Genomic DNA, 13,392 nt, shown 5'->3' with positions numbered 1-13,392 from the left:
AGAGTAATAGATGCTATGGTTACCTGGAAAGTCACGTGCTTGACAGGAAAATGTTTTTAATGACTTAGCATGTAAAAGACAATGCTAGTTCAGACAAAAGTCATATCTAATCTAATACGCTGTCAACACAGTGGCGAACCAGATGCCTACAGGAAGCTCACAAGCAGGACGTGAATGCAACAGCTCTCTTCTGGTTGCATTTTCCAGAAAATAAAATTAAGCAGCATGTGGGCCTGTGATAACTGTAGGCAGATGAAAGGAATTCATTCATCTTCTCTGCAGTGTCTTTTTTCTCCTTCTGTACTCCTTTAACTTCGTTCTCATCTAATGGCACAACTGCCTTCCAAGCAGGTGTCTTGCTTCTGATTTTTCCAAAGAATTCTTTATTGTTGGCCTTGAAGTTGGCAATATGCTCCCCAAAATGGTTTTTTGCATCTCTCACTGTCTCTGTGCCAGTTTATGCTCCCTTTTGCTCTCCTCACTTAGGCAAAGGCTAAGGGAAGTCTTTTTTTCACAAATGACTTTCTGGAATATACACTATAGCTGAGCTTCCATTATACTGGTTTTGAGTAACCTCAAAGCATTTGAAAGGAATTTAATCCCCCTGACTTCCCCTTTCATTTTACTAGTTCTCTCTTTTTAGAGAATCTATTTTGAAAAGAAAGTCAAATCGACTATGTTGGCCTTCCTTGACAATTTTCCGCTTAATCATATATTAAATCTAATGGCATTCTGGTTGCTTTTTCTATTTGGTTCAAAAACACATATAATGCTAGTTCCTGGGTATCACTTAGTATTAATTTCCAGTATCTTCCATGAACAACTGTTCTAAGGCAGTCATGTAGACTATCTAGACTTCTTTTACATCATTCTGATCCCCAAACATGAGCTTTTCTTAACTAAGAATAATTGAAGTTATCCAGAATTATAACACTTTTTTCCTTTGGATGCCTCTTTGATGTGATTCTCCATTTCAAGATCACCCTAAGCATTTTGGTGATAACATGTCCACAATATGAAATCATTTTGGAGGCCAGTTATTATCATCCACAGTGATTCCGTGGAAGAATTTGTCCTTTTGAGGTTTCCAGTTTGTTTGACGCTTTGACCTCTTTGATGTCCTGGCAAGCCCAATATGCCCTTTCCTTTTCTCTTCATAGAGTTCATAGTATTCAGATTCTCTCTATTCTATCAGTTTCCCATTTTATCCAATATATCTATTTTCTGTTTTAAAATCAAGGACCCAAACTCCCCCATCATGACTTAAGACTTCTAATATTAGCATAGAAGCACTAATTCATAGTACTCCTCTCTAAATGTCTCCAAATTGTACATTTGTCCTATTGGCCTCTTCAGCCTTCCAGCTTTATGATACATTCATGGCTTATATGTACCCCATCCTCATTTGGACAAGCAAACACATTTCCAACCGTGTCCCCTAGAAATAGTACCTCATGAAGCAAATGCTGTCCAGTTTGTTGACTTTAAAGCAAGGCTCAGTTTAAAAAATGAGCAACTATCTTTTTGATTTTAAGTGCCAGTCTATCTTGTCTTGCACATGGGATAGGAAATATTTCAGAAAAAGCTACTTTGGAGCCCCTGTTGTCAACAGGTACCTAGAAACCTAAATTTGACTCCACAAGCACATTGCAACTTCTGACTCCATGATGGGAGAAAAAAAATACTATGATAAAATATTGGGTGGTTAGATAAATCCCTTGTATTTTTAGGGTATAATTTGGAGGCAGTTTGAGTGTCGCTCATTGTTCAGCCAAAAATAATGCTTATCTAGAGAACATTGCTAATGTAATTTGAACCTTTCCTTATTGGTTTGTGTGGATTTTATTCTTTTTAATTAAAATATGTTTCTACTGTAGAAAACAGAAAGTAGTATTGTGTTAAAATATGTAATTGATTGTTTCAGAGGCCAAAAGTGGACTTTGAAGGTGTGCAAAATCTGCATGAACAAAAGCTTGCCTTTGTGGTTTTGTTCCACCCCCCCCCCCGCCCCAATATCCAAAGCCCTATAGGATGCTTTGACAGTGTTTATTTCTACTTCCCTCTGAATTGCTGTGTATGTGTGCTTGTGCATGTGCATAAAGAGATGCTGACAGACAAAATCCCTGTTGCCAAGTGACTCTGGCCAACCTTCTCAGTTCTGCTGCTTGTCAGGATTTGAAAACTTTCAAAGCCTGAGTTAGAGGGAGCTTTCTTGGAAGAGGAAAAGGAAACCCCAGCAGACCCCAGGACATGCTGGGATCTGTAATTTGCTTCTCCTAGTGAGGACCATACAGGCTGTTTTCTGAATCATAAAGTCTATGGAAGGCACAAACCTTTTGGCCTTGTTCTTATAATATGATCTCCCTGTATTGTGTTCAAATACCAAGTAGTTGAATTGAACCATCTTTATTGCATAATCACAGTTGAAAAACTGATCTGAAGGTAGCTTCTCTATTCCTGAAAATTCCAGTCTTGGCTATGGTCAACCCAGGATGGCTTGCATGAACTGAGCAATTGTCAGAAGGGACTTCTACTATATTGAAATGTGAAGGCAAATAGGTATGAATAACTACTAGCCATAAAAGATCACTGGTGACTCTAGTCCTATTATTATCCTGCTGTTCTTACCTGTGTTAGATTTTTATAAAAAAATTCTTACACCTAAAAATAAATAATTTTATATTGTCATTTTAAAGCATTTAAGCTTTGGTTGTGGCAAGCTGGAGCACTGATGCTTCCAAATAGTGGGGTGCTATAAGTCTCACACTTCCTACTAAAATTCTGAGAGCCATTCAACTGGATGCTATAGGAAAGAGAATTTGGGGTGGCAGTGAATTGCACATAGCTGCAAATTGCAGATTGGGACTGCAATGGGGAAAAGGCATTAAAAGGCCTCATAGCCTCCTGCTAAATTCACCATGTAGACTTTCCCCTGTGCTTCCTTTTGAAAAAGTTACGTGTGGGGAAATAGAACAACTAACTACATATTTAAAGTAACCCTGAGCTTTAAAACCTAAGCTACTCTCCCCTCCCCTTATTTGCAGCTGCAGCATCCACGTCACAGAAGACACACTCTTCTGGAAGACACAGAAGACTGGCAGAGGCCAGTCTAGTCCAGCCTTCTGTGTTCAGAGTGGCCATCAGTTCCCTGTGGGATGCCCACAGGCAGGACGTACATGTGACAGCACCTGCCTGCTCACATTCCCCAGTGACTATTGCTGAGAGGCGCTTGGCCTATGAGATAAGAGGATGAAGTGCAAGTGATTCTCTGGGGGCCACCATTCCAATAGAGTGGGGAGGGGGATTTCATAAGACCCCCAGATCAGTGAGCACTCCTCTGCTCATCTGCACAGTACATAGATTCCATAGATACTAGGCATACTTTTCTCTGTTTGAAGATTAGTTGCCAGATTGTATTCTGTTACACATCCTAGCCTCAAACAATCCCCATTCTTACAATCAATTTACACACAGATTGTACACATCCAAATTACCCACAGGTCAGCCCAGGTAGACAAAGAAGAATCCAGTCTGTCAGGCAGACAGGCATCTCCTCTTCAGTTCTTAACCATGCCAGGTTTTGGCTTGGAAGAGGCCAACTAACTCAGTTGGCAGGGTTGTGGCTACAGCATAAAGAAGCAGGAGGACAAAGGCATGGCACTTTAAAAATGGGTACTTGCTGTCCAGTTAGCATCTGCTCACTGCAGTGAATCCACCTCCTTCCATTATTTAACCCTCATTTATGATCAACGAATAGCTCAGGTATCTGTTTCACTTAAAATGCCCCTTTGAACTTTTAATGCAGAGTTGCCTTTTCTGGTGATTACATTTTATATTATCTGGTAAAAAAGCTCATACATATTACATCCACCCACATATTTCAGATCAACTATTTAGAAGATAGCAAGAGGAGTGCTCACTTTAATTCAAATTGCTCCTTCGATACCATGTTGCACCCTCTTTACCTTGGTATGCTGAGCTAGTATTTTATGTCTGTTTGTATGCAGTTACTGATATTTACAAAATAAATGCATTTCTGTCTGTGTTCTAATTCTTCATACACCATTTTTTCCCACAGATCATGGTTGATTACATAAATAGCACTGTCAGAATACTGCAACTGATTGACTCCATCTGTATTTGTTTTCTTTTCTTTATAGTACCCTCAACAACAACAACATCACACGCATCCCTCTCACCAGCTTCAACCATATGCCAAAGATCAGGACCCTGTAAGTACTCCATTCTGAAATACTGGATGCTCGAATCAACACATGGAGTGTTCCAGACTTTGTTATTACTTATTACTTAACACATGTAAAATAAATGGGACAGAATAGCTTATGCTGAAAACGAGTGCCGTTCTTTTGTTTCTCATTCACTTCAGTATGTGGGAGCAGCCTGAACTAGAAGTGGGATGAGGTAGATGGAGAGACCAGGAATGGGAAGGCCACAGTATGGGTAGCTGTGGCCTTCACTGGGCATTTCAGAGAGAAGTGCCTTGGTAATTTGTCAAAAGGCATGTCACTCAAAACATGAGCTTGTGCTGTCCAGTATACAAGGACACCTTTCCTGTCATTTGGAAGCCTGAGATTTGGAGCAGTTTGCAGCAAAGAGTCTCAGTGCGAGAATTGGATGGGAAGGAAACCAACTCCAGGGATAGGGCTGCCCAACATCATACTCCACAGCAGATTTTGAGCTGAATTGCGGGGGAGAGGGAAATTGCCTTTTCTTCCCCACTCTTGCTGGCAAGAGCATTCTGTGAGCCAAACTACTCAGGGGATGGTGTTGCTGTCAGGGGCAAAGGCCACAGTACTTTAGAGTTTTCAAACTCATTACATGCATTATCTCTGTAATCTTTCTAACACTAATAAGACAAGTCAGTATTATCCATGTTGTAGATGGAAGACTAGGCCTACAAGAGCAGTTTGTCTCAAGCTACTTACAAAGTTCAAAGCTGAACTGTGGCCTTCCAGGTTCTTTATGCACTGTCTTGGTTATTATACTACTGTAGGAGGTTGGGATATTCTGCTCTATGGCAGGACTTTGGGAAATTGGGAGAAACAACCTTGGGCAAGGGAATAATGGGCTTCTATTACGCAATAAATATATTGCTTGGTCACAAACAGAGCCACCTCCTCCTGTATGCCATCCTTTTCTCAACATTCCTTTGAATTTCCTTACCCCTACAACTGCCTTGGTCACCTGCAACCCAGACAACAGTAGTGGTGAGAATAGGAGTGGCAGATCACCAACTCTGCTCCTTTGAGAAAGGATGAGGAGCAATGGCCACTGGTGGCAGTGGGGTGAAATGATACGGTGATGACTGGGGGAAGGTCCCACTGAACAGGTCTTTCCCAAGTGCCTTCAGAAGCCTTGAGCTGTCACTGTTCTGCCTCTTCTGTTTTGGCATCAAATTGCAAAGGGCACTGCAGCTGTTCCTGCAGGAGCAGGAAGAAACATTACAGATAGAAGCCTGGAGTTCATGATATTTTGTAGTAGGGAGGGAAGTGCTTGTACCCAAAGGATCAGCTCCATATCCACCACTGGTTAAGGGTAAATAACTGTGTGCTACAAGAGTGTGGAGTAGCTGGTTGGTTATACAGTACAAACACCCCACTTTTCAGCCTCTTTGAACATAGGATTCGGTCCATTACATAACTGAAGAGTTCAATTACCTTCCACCTGTGTTATAAAACAAAGACCTTTGACGTTTCATTTTAAAAGTGCTAAAAATCTCTCCTGTGATTTAGCCAAATATTTTCATGACTCTGTTTATCCCCCCAGTGCATTTCATTATGAATCCATTCAGGTCAGGCCTACAAAACTTGTGAGCCTACAAGCCAAATACAATCTGCTAGCCAGGTAGACCAAGGGTTCAATAAATGACCTGGTTTTGCTGCTTGCTTAAAAGGAGTAGGGATCTTAAGCACCTGGCAGACTTTAGTTCACTGCTAGTAGCCTTGTAGTTTGACAGATCACAGGTTGGTCAGGTCTAAGTTACTCATATACGTTGAAGTACAATAACTAATACACTGGTGGATCTTCCTTGCCCTTGCTGACATCCTGCTGGGCTAACACTGGTATATATTTTCTCCATTCCAGAAGGGCATTCTGGCTCTCTGTAGTTAGCATTACTAATTAAAAAGTACTTATTATTTTTGAGTATTTTCTTGTAATACTCTAGAGTCATCTGTTGGTTATTTCAAATCGATCAGTCTGTGTGATAAACAGACCATAGTGTGTCCTGCCAGTTTCCTTTTGGTTTAATTTAAAAGATGGTTTTATATGTAGCTCCCTGGAGACTTATATTGACTAATTCCCTTTTGCTGTAATTTAAGGGGGAAAGAAGGGAAGGAAGTTATAAATAGGATTTAAAGGAAAGATTTTATATTGACTTTTGAGAGTTACATTTTATAAAACTTAAATGCTGACCCAAAAGGAAATTCTGGAAATTTAATTTAGTCTGTGACTAAAAGGGCAGTTCTTAAAACTAGAATTTGTATTCATTCCCCTTTTGTGTGCTATAAATATAGTTCCATCAATTTTAAGTGGCATGTTTCAGTCCACATATACTGCCAAATATTTTGCCATGGCCTTTTAAGCAGTCCTCCTCTTAATGAAAAATAGAAGAGCTGAACTATAATAAAAAGGTTAGATTTTTCATTTTGTATTTCATCTGTTTTGTTACAGACATCAGTGTCATCAGATGAATAATAAATATAATATAAGAATGCATAGTAGAATCTAATAATATTTTCAAGAGTTGTCATTAGAGTGTTGTTGAAGGAAAATTATTTTGCATTCCTAAAATTATTTAAACTGCTTTTGAATGTGCCAGTAAATATTTCTGAATCATCTTCCATTCATTTTTATTGTCTTGCAGAAGTGGATATTAATGGGTCTCAAATCTTCCACACTTTCCATGTAATTGAGTAGTGTATTATCTGGTTTAGGCATTTTGTTTTAACTTTAAAAGATACTACTTTTTATTCTATTTCTGACTGAAACAGTACTGAAGAAATGCTCTTTCTGTGGGGAAAATATTTTGCCTGACTGGATGTGCTTAGGATTAGGGTTAGGAAAGCTTTTTGCCCCACCTCTTACATTTTTTATTACGAGCTTGTACGGTCCATGATCGACTGTACAGGTGAGCAAATCTTGAAGGAAAGAATGTGTATATGCTTTGGTCCAACCTGGATTAATAGACTATAGCAGTGACCCATGCACTGTTCTCCAGGGCCCCTGTTATGACTGAAGCACTAGCTGTTCACTGTTGTCTATCAACTACTTTTAGGGGTGTCCATTTTACAAAATCACATTTACATTTGGCACCTGTGTTAGCAAATCCTGTACAGAAGACAAGGCTTAGGTAGCCTTCTTAGGAATGTGGCAAATTTTCCAAGACATTTAAGTCACCCTGATTGCAGGGAAGGTGTGGCACCTATTCCTTCTTCCCACCGACATCAATGGGCAGGTGCTTTACTTTAGCTGCTTCGCATCTTCAGCTTTTTGCCCCACCTCTCACATTAGTGTACAGAATCTTGAGTAAATCATCCTGTTACCATTTGAACAGTCAGTTTAAGCCTTATCATAGTATTTTGTCAACCATGCTGTTTTGAAGATCAGAGTATAAGAATGATATTGTTTAATTTCAACTTGATTTCTAAGGAAGACTGTGCCAAAGAGATGTTCCAGTTAATACATTTTTTGTTGTGATTCATCTTGTTTTTCTTTCTAAATCCATGTTCTGATGTTCAATTTCACAGGGTCTTTTAAATCTTGTTTAGTTCTAATAAGAATTAGTTTCCATTGATCTGTTTTCCTTTTGATGGGAACTACATTCATGCAAAATATTGTTCTTCATTCACTTTTTTCAGTTTTTCAGTTTGTAACTCTCCCACTGTTTCTACACCAATGAATGAAGAAAAAGTTTCCTGTGCTCTCACACAGACAAAAGGCAGCTTTAAAAGAGGCTGCAAAAATCCACATATACTACACTAGCAGTAGAACCACTTTACTGTACTTGTATATTTTTGAAAAAATACAGTCTACATGGTTAGAGTTTGATAGCTTGTTTTCTGTGGGCTTCACCTAAGAGACTATTCCTAAATACATACTGTGTGCTGCTGAATTTCAGCATAAATGTTTGTAAGTTAAAACCTGGGGTTCAGCATGGCCAGGGAATACAGGTGTGGAAGAAATATTAAAACTCTGAAACAAGAATAGATACCACTTTTGGGGCATCAAGAAATATAGTGATCAAATACTTGATCAAGAAATCAAGTATTTATGACAGACAATGTTAATCCTGTATAAATATTCCCCATCCACCAAAAGACCAACTTTTAATATTTCCTAGGGAGTATAATTTTGTAGAGAACTTGCACTTGTTAATTTTTGACATAACTTTGACTTTCTGATGTAGATTTAATTCTAGATTATTTCTTATTTAAAACAAGTTTTGTTGTTCTTTCAATATTTTCTAGAAAGTATCTACATCAAGGATACACTTTATTCAATCTTTATTGAGTATTTGTAACCCATTTTGGTATTTTACTCTATTTTGCTATCTTATATATTTTATTACTCTCTTGTTTGAACAACTTTTTATTTTTAATAATGGTTTTATTAATTGCTTTAATACAATGTCTCACAACATTGTTTTATGTATTGGTTTGTAGACGAAAGATCTATGATCCAAATAAAAAGCCTAACTGATATGCCTATTTATTTAAACACAACCAACAAGAAAAAGCCAGATAATTAAGCAACTAAAATGTATGCATCATAATCTTAGGATTGTTTACTTGGAAGTAGCTCCAAATGTGTTTAGTGAGGCTTACTTCCAGATCAGTGTTTATCAGCTTGTGCTGTTATTGGTTAAAATTCATTAAATACTTTGGAAAAGTCTGTGTTCCTCAAATGACATGGACTAGTTTGGGAATATTTGGCCAGTGGGCTGAATTTATGTGCCACTTCCAAAACCTTGTCAAAATTAAACCCTCTCCCCATCATTATTTTTATTTATTTTTATTTTATTAAAACATTTCTATGCTGCCCCTTGCCGAAGCCTCGGGGCGGCTCACAACATAGAAAAAATACACAATAAATTAAAACAATAACAATTAAAATGTATACATTAGAATAAAATAAGCCACCCTGGCCAAATAAAATTCAATAAAATTAACATTTAAAATGCTGCCTAAATAAAAAGGTCTTCTCCTGGCGCTGAAAAACAAATAACGACGGCGCCAGGCGGACCTCTCTGGGGAGCGCATTCCATAACTTAGGCGCCACCGCTGAGAAAGCCCTCCTCTGAGTAACCACCCTCCTAATTTCCTTCACTGAGGGCCCCCGGAGGAGGGCCTCTCCCGCTGATCTCAGGGGGCGGCTGGGCATATATGGTGAATAGTGAATAGTGAATTAGTGAATAGATATGTTTGCTTTTCTATAGTCTGCCCTGGAGGTTAGCAGACCTAAGCTTACCGGAAAAAGTAAACAAGTGGATTCTGGAAACATCCCAGCAAAAGTACCTTGTAGGCCACCAGCAGAAATACAAATCTAGAGACTGTCAGTTTAGGTGACGCCACTGGACTCCATTGCAAGCGTCTAACATACGGACCCCTCATGTTGTTAAGTCATTTCACAGATGAACTAGACTCTGTTTTACAGCACTTTAGATTTGTCAGTGTAATGTGTGATGTTCGTGTGTCAAAAAAGTGTGTTTTCCCCAGTCCTGTTCAACAGAAGTGACAGCATTGTCATGGGAGCACTACTTTAATGCCTTCCTGTCATGACTCATAGACAAGGGATGAAATATTTGATAGTTTATTTGGACATTCTACTTTGTTTTTCAAATATTGGACCTTTTTCTAGACAATGTGACAAAGGCAGTATAACTTCGCTAGTGAAGTACCAAAATGTAATTTATGCTATCTAAAAATAGAAACAAAGTATGACTCACCACTGTTCTTTTAAGGTTGAGAGGCTGATGTATTGATAATATTTCATTCACATACAAAACTGAGAGATGACTTGCCCATATACATCTGCGTGTAATCCTACGCAGATGTAGGCTCCTACTCTCCGTATCCCCAGCCAGTCATACCCCATGCTTGCGGAGGAATGCTGGAAGTTGTAGGAACTTTTTCTGTCTAAGGACAGGGCACTTCCAAAGGATTGTGCCCTTAGTAATTCTGATTGGTATCTGATTTGTGTCCCTCCAACTGATGGAAAATATTGATCAGCATAAGACAGAAGGCAATCTCCCTTTCCCCATGCCACTTTCCATACTATTCCAAGGATACCTCAGTCCTGCAAAGCAGATTTTGGGAGACATGAAGAAGCTTGCATAGCCAAGAGGGAATAAGTGGAAATCCTACTCTCTTCTTTCAGCTGGCCGCTGCACGAGGGCACCACCCTCCTTGCATTGCCAGTCTCACAAACTAATAATCTAAATTGTTCCTTTATGGCATTACCATTGACTGTACTTCATTATTTGCTTTGCTAAACCCTGCTGTTTGCTACGTCATTTAACTACAATATTTCTCATGTCAAAAAAAACCCTTTTAATTTACCAATTGGAGGTGTTCTTAATTATGTCAGTGGTTTCTGTTAAGATTGGTTGTAGCTGAATATACAAACGTAACTAAACTGACTGATAGATTTGCAACATTTATATCTTTGTTAGTGCTTCAGGGAGGTATACAACTGAAACCAAGAGGACTTCGGGACAGTGTACAAAATCAGTGCAAATCATGGGGTGGTGCATTTGGTTAAATATAAGATTGTTTTCTCATGCCTTCACTTTGGAAAATGGTAGGTATGATGTCAACCTCTTTTTGTACTCCACAGACGACTTCACTCCAATTATTTGTACTGTGACTGTCACCTGGCTTGGCTTTCGGATTGGCTGCGTCAGAGGCGATCAGTTGGACAGTTCACATTTTGCATGGCACCTGTTCATCTGAGGGGCTTTAATGTTGCTGATGTTCAAAAGAAGGAATATGTCTGCTCAGGTAATATAGTAAATTTATTGTTTATCGTTTTGCTTATGTCTGTCATTTTGTGCTGGTGTTCACATTAAGCACTGAATAAACCTCTCTAATGTTGGACCTATTTAAATGTCACCCTTTGCCAGTTCCATTTCAATCATGCCCCAGCTAAACAGCATAATATTTTAAATTACTATGATTTGTTCAGAGTCTTTTTGAACTGCTGGGCTGTGTTAAGCATTCTACACTTAAATTGTCTTTTTTCAATTGTACTCTGATCATATTACTGACAGAGAGTAATTAACAAATAATACGATGCTATTTCTCAAGCGAAAGACTTTTGCACTCTGTACCTGACTAGCATACAAATGGAATGAAATAGCAAGTGTGTGTGAAATAGTGGTATTTAGCTTAATGCACAGTGAGCTTTCCTTGGCATATATTCTAACTGAATGAAGAAGGAAGGAAGGATTTTTTTATGAAATGAAGGTGGGACAGGGGACTGTAATCTGTTTTCAAGCGCCCTAAGATTTGGCTGTTTCCTTACATATGATGCTATAGTATGGGTACCACTGGAAAATCTATAATGTATCAACTTAAAATGTGTTTTTTTATAGAATGCAATACTAATTGAATTTAGTTTACCATAACTAACTTTGTGGATGACATGGTCCTGTATAACAGAAGATAATCTAAGTGATTAGCAATCATACACAGTGCTTTTTTTGTAAAAAAAAAAAAAAAGGTGCCGGAACTCACATCTTGTTAATCTTTTATTTAAAAGATTATACATTTAGTTCTTAATATTCTGGCCTTTTTATTAGCAGGACCGGTGGTTGAGATTTAGTAATGTTTTTCATTTTTAAATTTGGGGTCACACTTTTACACTAAAAATTAAAAAAAGATTTTCAATTCAACTTTTTTTAAAATAAAGAAATTATTTACATTTCGCACATAGTCAGCCACTGTAATGAAACATAGTGGTCGCCGCCCGCAGTAAGCACTCAGCGCGCGACCACACAACCAATCACAAGCCAAGCAGCATCACAAGCCAAGCAGCGCCATCACAACCAGCTCGGACACACAAGCAGTCCGCATGCACAATTTTAATGATTTTGCCACCGACCTGCTACGTCCGACAGGGCAATTCAAATTCATGTGGAAAAATCCGTCGAAAAAAGGTGCTGGGACACCATTCTGGTGCGTTCTATGACAAAAAAAGCCCTGATCATACAACATACCTTACAACATTTCACAGATATTTAGTTGATAACATTACTTCGAGTTTATTATCCCCATTTCTTGTTGATAATGTGAAAGATTAAAGGCACTTTTAAAAGTTTGTTTTTGTTAAGGTTTCACCTCCTGCAGTGGTGAGGACTGCTATTCTGTACCTTTAACCATTTGTCGCAACCTTTGCTTTTTTCTCTGAATGTGGTGAGTCAGTTTAGTTGCTCAAAACATATTTGTTGAACAACAAAATGGATTGGCTACAGAAATTAAAAAGAAATAATAGCCTACATATTTGGAACTACACTTTCCTGTAGAAAGTTAAAATAAATTTTTGTCCTGCTGTAGTACAAACTTTAAGCATGCAAAATGCAGTAATCTTTCACAAATTCATTTTTGTAAAAAAACATTAACATATACTTTATAAATATGTTTTTTAGTTTGAGCGTTCTGAAATGATGTTACAAACGCATTCTAAACCATGGTACAGTATTATAGTTGCAGATACTCAAAGCTGAATGGAAGGAAGAGATTTTTAATTCACATTCTCAATTCTTGTTGAATGGTTTTCCCTTCGTTTACATGTCATTAACATGACTTTAGACTTAATAAATATGCTGTATATTATTATGTAAATTGGGAAGCATGGGACAAGGACAAAGGCATTCTTCCACTGCTACTGCACGCACACAACTTTTGGAAATCTGAATGGAAAAGCATATTACTTCATTTAGTAGCATACAGGCAGCCCAGCAGGACTTTGGATTTCATTCTTGAAACAAGAGCTTGGCGTATCATATTTATTTATTTATTTATTAGATTTATATCCCACTTTTTTTTTATAACAAACTCAAAGCAGCTGAGACTCATATCACAAGTTACCCTGAATTCCAGATTAGTTTAATACCCAGCTGCAAGTGTATGCAGGCTGCAAGATACACATTCAAATTATGGAGACTGCCCAGAGTTCCTGATTTTAATCTTTAGAAACAGGATTCAAATCTTTAAAATGATTGCCATGAATTGTGAAAGGCATGATGGATCAAGAGAAAGAAACCTCTAGTTTTAACACTTCTCTATTAAATAAACCTGTTGTAAAGCTGTAATTGCTTGCTTGTGTGCCAGTATGTTAGTTTGCTTTCTGACACATGTGAGACTATATTAA

The 13,392-nt window shown here is 38.2% G+C and overlaps 1 protein-coding gene across 1 annotated transcript in view; it reads left to right on the top strand.

The window, feature by feature from the left end:
* SLIT3 (slit guidance ligand 3) overlaps positions 1-13,392 on the top strand; it is a 524,682-nt gene that overhangs the window by 314,700 nt on the left and 196,590 nt on the right. The window contains exons 7-8 of the mRNA XM_044453633.1: positions 4,161-4,232; positions 10,858-11,021. Of these exons, the coding sequence (XP_044309568.1) occupies positions 4,161-4,232; positions 10,858-11,021 (236 nt within the window). The remainder of the gene's footprint in view (positions 1-4,160; positions 4,233-10,857; positions 11,022-13,392) is intronic.

This window comes from Varanus komodoensis, unplaced genomic scaffold (assembly GCF_004798865.1).
Source record: "Varanus komodoensis strain SLA01 unplaced genomic scaffold, ASM479886v1 scaffold7_1, whole genome shotgun sequence".
NCBI classification, from domain to species: Eukaryota; Metazoa; Chordata; class Lepidosauria; order Squamata; family Varanidae; genus Varanus; species Varanus komodoensis.
The sequence above is the reverse complement of the archived record's forward strand: the minus strand, read 5'-3'. Positions and strand labels throughout refer to the sequence as shown.